General features: G+C 32.6%; 1 protein-coding gene across 1 annotated transcript; it reads left to right on the forward strand.

The window, feature by feature from the left end:
* Window positions 1–5,984: 5,984 nt before the first annotated feature.
* On the forward strand, window positions 5,985–6,419 carry LOC123686256 (histone H2A). Its single transcript, XM_045626273.1, has one exon. It carries the CDS (start codon window positions 6,021–6,023, stop codon window positions 6,393–6,395), a length of 375 nt encoding a protein of 124 aa, XP_045482229.1. The 5' UTR covers window positions 5,985–6,020; the 3' UTR covers window positions 6,396–6,419.
* The last annotated feature ends 438 nt before the right edge of the window (window positions 6,420–6,857 follow it).

A 6,857-nucleotide genomic window follows, 5' to 3' on the forward strand; every position in this document is an offset into this window, starting at 1 on the left:
AATTTATTATCTATTTGATGAATTTGCTGTAGTTTCCGAAGGATAGAGTCTGGTAATGTATTCTCATTGATTTTATAAGTTGATAATACCATTCCATAACAATTTCCCAAATTTAATATTTGAAATTTTTTATTTTCAATATAAAATTTAAAATATTAAAATTTCTCAAAAATTTTGAAATTTGATTGAAATTTAAATTAACTTTCATTAGTTGTCTGGATGAATTCATATAAATCATTAATATGAAAAATTCCTCTTATTCTTTCTGTTTCTAATTCTTTTAATACATAACTGTTCAAACCATTCTCATTATCTATTATATATGGTCCTTCGAATGGAGTTTTTAATTTCGCACAAATCTTATTCCGCTTGTCTGTTACCCTGTGGGATCGTACAATAACCAAATCTCCTTTTTTTTTAAACTTCACATATTTCCTTCTATTCCTTCTCTCCATTTTCTTTCTGTATCTTTTTCTATTCTTTTTCAATCTTACTTTTACCTTCTTCATGATGTCTTCATTATTTATATGACTTGTTTTGTAACAATTTCTTTCTTGTTTCATTGAATATAAATTTGTTTCTTCTCTAACTGTATTATGCATTGTATTCAATAAAAATTCTACTCTGTTTAATTGTATATCCCATTTGTTTTGTTCTCCATTGACAAGTTTTCTTGAATATTTCACTACTTCTTGAATGTATCGTTCTGATGGGTTTGCTTTAGTATCACTTATGCTGTTATAATTCAGAATTATCTCTTTATTTTCATAATATTTGTCTTCTATTAAATTTTGTGGATTTCCTATCTCATATATATTTTGGTCAATCTTGTTTTTATTTTCTGAAAATTCTATTGAAGGTGCTGTATACTGATTTATTAATTTTTCATTGAAATTCATGTTGATCTCTCCTAAAATTTTCAATTTTTCATTCGACTTCTCATTTTGAATTCTTGCAATTTCATACATCTCAAGCTTATTGTTTTCTAGTTGCTCATTTTGTTTTTCCATATCATTCTGTATAATACTCAGATTTCCTTCTGTTAGATTGTGAACTTCAGTTTCACAAATCTCCAAATTCTCTTCATATATTTTACTTTCTGTATCTAATTCAGCTGAAGATTCCGTTTGTACTTTATTTCTTTTGGTATATAACCTTTCCTTGCAAATCATTAATACATTCCCAAGATTCTTTTCCATTTCAATAATCTTATCTGCCAAATTAATTTTCTTTTCTTCTTTAATTTCTTTCAAATTTTTATCCAGAATTTTCGACTGATCATCCAATATTTTCGACTGATCATCCAATATTTTTGACTGATCTTCAAATATTTTATTCATATTTTCTTCAAATTTTTTTAATGCATTCATTATATCCCATAAATTCAGTTCTTTTCTATTTTCTTCATTTATTTCCATATTTCCTCTTGCATTTTCTTCTTCATCCCCTTTTTCTCCAATTTTCATTTTACTTCTTGTTTCCATTTTTTTTTTTTTTTTATATAATCAATGATATGATTCCAACAATTATGTATTAATTTGGAATTTTTTTAAAATAATGCTGTAATTGAATTAATATAAGAATGCTGTAATTGAATTAATATAAGCCACGCGTTGGGCGACAATTGTTATGGATCGTATATATTCATTCAAGTTGAGATTATGTTGTTATTGATTTGATTTAAATTGATTCGATCCAATAACTAAATTTGATACTATATCTTTTATAATTTTGCGCCGACTATATATCTCAGGAGGGTTCATTCAAATTCAATTATATATTTTTTTTAATTTAATTAATATTTTCGAAATTCACTAACTATAAAGAAATTCTTATCTAATAACTAAATTTATATTAATCTAATCTTATATTTACGTATTTAAAACTTCATCGACCTCATCAGTGTTCTATGTTATGGTATGGTATCGTCTTCTATGCTCCTAACCTCGAATGGATTATAACCTTAATTCGTATTAATTCAGTTGCATTGTTTTGAATCCATTTTCCATTTAATATTGCTTCAACTTGCTTGAATCCAGGGAAATTTCTTCTTGAAATTGATTAAATAATTTTCCACTTCTTCTCACAATGATTTTCAGGTACGTATTTAACAATTTTAATATCTTGCAAATTTTCGTAAATAAATTCTTTCGTTTATCAATTATTTCAGGTAAATTTCTTGAGTCAGGTGACGTGCTCTCAACAATGGTTTTTTACTGACTGATTAGCTGTCATTCGGCTGGGCTTTATATAGATTTTCAATTTTTTCTCGAAATCAAGATTGCCTTGGATGTCAAAAAATTTTCCAAATATGATGCTTTCGCAATTTTCTCTTTTGAGGTAAGTTTTCCTTCTTCAATCTTGATCTAGTTAATTTCTTCATTTTTTTCCGCATATTTTGGTACCACATATGTTGAATTCGGTCGATTCGAAGTTACAAAATTTTCAAATATTCTATATACAATTTGGAAATTTTTCTAATATTCACTTTCTTTGGCCTAATATTCAAAGATTTCTATCTATAACTCCTAAAATCTACTACATATTTTTAAATTATACTATAATCTAATGAAATATATACATTTTTGTATGTTTGAGACATTAATTACTTTGGAATCCCTGATTTATCATTCGATATCCTATCCCTATCCATTATTTACAATTTTATTAGGAATTTTGGCTAGTATTACATTTTTGAGATTGTATCTAGATGTAATTCACTAGATCACAAGCTATTTCATGAAAATTAACATAGGAAATATAAAATAAATGATTATTTTTTATCATTTTGAATGAAAATTGAATATTCAGTCTTTTGACTCTTTTAACATTATTTACATGATATATAAATGGTTCCTGATACTTGAGTTGAATATCTTTTGTTGATTTTATCAAATTGAACTTGAATTTTATTAATATTTTCATTTTGTTTCAGATCCTGAGATGTTTTGAATGAATATTGATATAGAACTTTAGAAATATTGGATTTATGCTATTTTTATAATGTACAAGTGAATGGAATAAATGAATAAAGTTACTCTACTTTCTTTAAAATTATTGGATCATATCAAGTTAAAATTTATTATCTATTTGATGAATTTGCTGTAGTTTCCGAAGGATAGAGTCTGGTAATGTATTCTCATTGATTTTATAAGTTGATAATACCATTCCATAACAATATATATATATATATATATATATATATATATATAAATCGAGGTGTATGTTTGGTTGTCTCGTCTTGAATCACGATTTTCTTTGTTGGTTGAAATATAATATATATATATATATATATATATATATATATATAATGCAGTACTGAAAATATATATATATATATATATATATATATATATATATATATATATATATATATATATATATATATATATATAAATAATATCAGTAACTGTTTAGTTTCCATGCGTTCTGCCGTTTGTAAAATCCCGCCCAGTTTCCCTTCTTATCTCTTCGTTCCTGATATGTTGCAATCTGGAAACTCTACAAGATCTTATCGAAATGTCCATCTCTAATTTGTCTATGGTCTTTTTTTTCTGGAAGTTGCCAGCATTCACAGCCATAAGTTAAAATAGATTCTACAACTGTTGTGTAGATTGTTGCCTCTGATATTGAAACCTTTTTTTTTCGTTTCAGTAGCCGTTCAGTTGTTTATAGATAGAGTTGAGTAGGGGTGGAGGAGTCTCGATAGAAATGGCCCCCATTAATTGGGGATCTGCTTAGTGGTTATGTTTGCCTTAGAATGTTAGATGATATCATAGTTCTCCAGTCGCATACTCCAGGAAGTTTATTTTAATTGGGGTCGGATCTTGTATATTCTCAAAATTTAAATATGTATGTCGTAAAAAGATTTACCCAGATTTTTTCCTAATTAGGATGTCTATTAGCTGTTCTTTCGATCCTATTCTTGGGGCATCCTTTCTGCTGTGTAGTAATTTTCAACTCTGTATTTCTCAGAGTAACTAACGCTAAAAGATAACATATATCATGCTGTTACAATCATTACGTGTTCTTCAATTAACGGAAACTCTAGAGCCCGTAAGCAATCAGAGGTCTCCCCAAAGGACGTAGTTAATATCACACAATCTACTTCTACGAAAGATGAAAAAAAACTCCTCTCCTGACCTATCTAGCTGCCGGTATCACTAGGCAACAACAGTACCTAGAAGTGAAGGGAATCCAATATGCTGATGTCATCATCAAAATGACATCACACCGAATAAATAAGTCAAAATCATTATTTTGATCCGTATCTGATAGAACGCTCGAGCTTTTCGGATTCTGAAGAGTTTTTATGTCAAAATAGACGACGTAATATCCCCACCAGACAAATGGAAGCAGGAGTGCCTCAAGGTTCAGTTCTAAGCCCAAAATCAACAACATCTGCATATGCAACGCCCCAAAAAGGTCAAGGAATATGCTAGCTCTATACGCAGATGATAGATGTCATTTACAGAATAGTGATCGCAGCACTAGATGATTTATATATTACAGACGAATGTTTCATTAAGGTGAAAGATTCAAATGAAATGACTAAACCTGCATAGTCAACTGTGCGATTGTATTTTTCTTCCTGTTAATTTCTAGCTGTTTGCGGAACCAATTATCAAATATATTGGGACTGTATGCAAATAAAAAAACAAACAAAAAACAAATAATAATTCAAACTCTATGGATGGCAATCAATGGCATTCAATGTATGAAATTAGTATACTAAGCCCTACCTCATTCAGAGTATGGAACGTACTACGCTGATTGGTCGAAACCGCGAGTATATATATATGTATACGAGGACATATTCGAGGAAATGGCCAAAGCGTTTGATAAAGTATGGCACAAAGGACTGCTATACAAACTGCTTGCGGCCGGATTTCCACTCTCCATGGTCCAACTTCTAGCTTCTTACCTGCATTCTCGCAAGTTTAGAGCCAGAGTTGACGGAGTATTGTCTTCAGAGAGGTCTCTTTCAGCCGGAGTTCCGCAAGGATCTCTGCTGTCTCCAATATTATTCACAATATATGTATCCGACATGCCAAAAACGGTGAAAACCTCCATGGCACTGTACGCTGACGACACCGCCATTCTTGCCAGTTCATGGTGTCCCAAAATGGCAACGAAGTATCTACAGGAAGCCATCTATAGACTTCAATCCTGGTTTGCTCGATGGAGAATCGAAGTAAACCCTGAGAAGAGCGAAGCCGTTCTTTTCAGTCGAAAGAAAAAAGATCCCATAGGACATGTCGTAATGTTCGGTAGGAGGATCGAATGGAAAGACGAGGCCAAGTATCTGGGAGTGATACTTGACAAGAAGCTTACTTGGAAACAACACGTCACATCAGCTGTGACGAAGGGAAAGACAGCAGCGGCAGCGTTGCAACCGCTACTTTGCAAAAGCAGCAAAATGTCTCTTTCCAACAAGCTTCTTCTCTATAAGTCCACCATTCGGCCGGTCATGTCTTACGCATGCCCGGCTTGGGGATACGCCGCAAAGACGCATCTGCAGGGACTTCAAGTCGTGCAGAGTACGATCCTGAGACGGGCCGTAAATGCACCATGGTTTGTCAGCAACGTACGGATACATGAAGACCTGCATATACCATTCTTAGACGACCATTTAAAAGATCTGAGCGTGAAGACCTTCAACAAAATGAAAAATCACGCAAACCCTCTTATAAGGAAGGCTTGCGACTATGATGAAAAAGCCCCTAGGAAACACAAAAGACCGAAGATGGCACTTCCCTAGGAAGTGTGTATTAGAGCCAAACCCTTACTGGCACAGAGATTGTGTAATAATTAATTACACAAACCTTCTGAAGTGGCATATTGCCACCTGCTAGAGCAGACCAAATTAGCTCACCAGAGGTAAATCATATTGAGACTGGGCAGTAAAAGGCTAATAGCCTGACTGCAAAAGAGAACGAAGTTCCAAGTATTCGAGGAATTATCAAAGCCCAACAATCATTTTACTCTCCCATATTCGCGTATTATATTATTATATTATAATGTCTGGTCGCGGTAAAGGTGGAAAAGTTAAGGGTAAGGCAAAGTCTCGTTCCAACCGAGCTGGATTACAATTTCCAGTTGGTCGTATTCATCGTTTATTACGCAAAGGAAATTATGCTGAACGAGTTGGAGCTGGAGCACCCGTCTATCTAGCCGCTGTTATGGAATATCTAGCCGCCGAAGTTTTGGAATTGGCCGGTAACGCAGCACGTGACAACAAGAAAACCAGAATTATTCCCAGACATCTTCAGCTGGCAATCAGAAACGACGAAGAGTTGAACAAATTGCTATCGGGAGTAACTATCGCTCAAGGTGGTGTTTTACCGAATATCCAAGCCGTCCTCTTGCCAAAGAAGACAGAAAAGAAATCATAAATACAATCTGTATGTGAAACGGCCCTTTTCAGGGCCACAATATTTCCTCATTGAAAAGATTTTTTTATCATCTGATCACTTTGGTTATGATAAAATTGCGACAATTTCAAGGTCCTACTGACATTCGTAAGTAGGGTAAATGCTCTGATTTTCGACCAAATTAACAAAAACATCGATTTCGGGTACGACTTTTTCACACATAAACTAATCAAATTTTGAAGGTGTTGATGTTCATCGATTCTTTGGCTAGTTTTAAATAATTTGTCATATAATTTTAAACGTTCTCTTCGCATTCAACCTTCGAAATGTGAAAACAGAAAATCTGAATAACATTCGGGTCACGACCATGCCGCAGAGTTCTCGACCATTTTTTTGTTTGTTTTCGACCACTAATAATAGTGGCCGCTCGCTTCTCGTCTTCACTTAAAAATTTTATATTTATATCAATCAGATGGATTTCAG

Source organism: Harmonia axyridis, chromosome X (genome assembly GCF_914767665.1).
Source record: "Harmonia axyridis chromosome X, icHarAxyr1.1, whole genome shotgun sequence".
In the NCBI taxonomy this organism is placed as follows: Eukaryota; Metazoa; Arthropoda; class Insecta; order Coleoptera; family Coccinellidae; genus Harmonia; species Harmonia axyridis.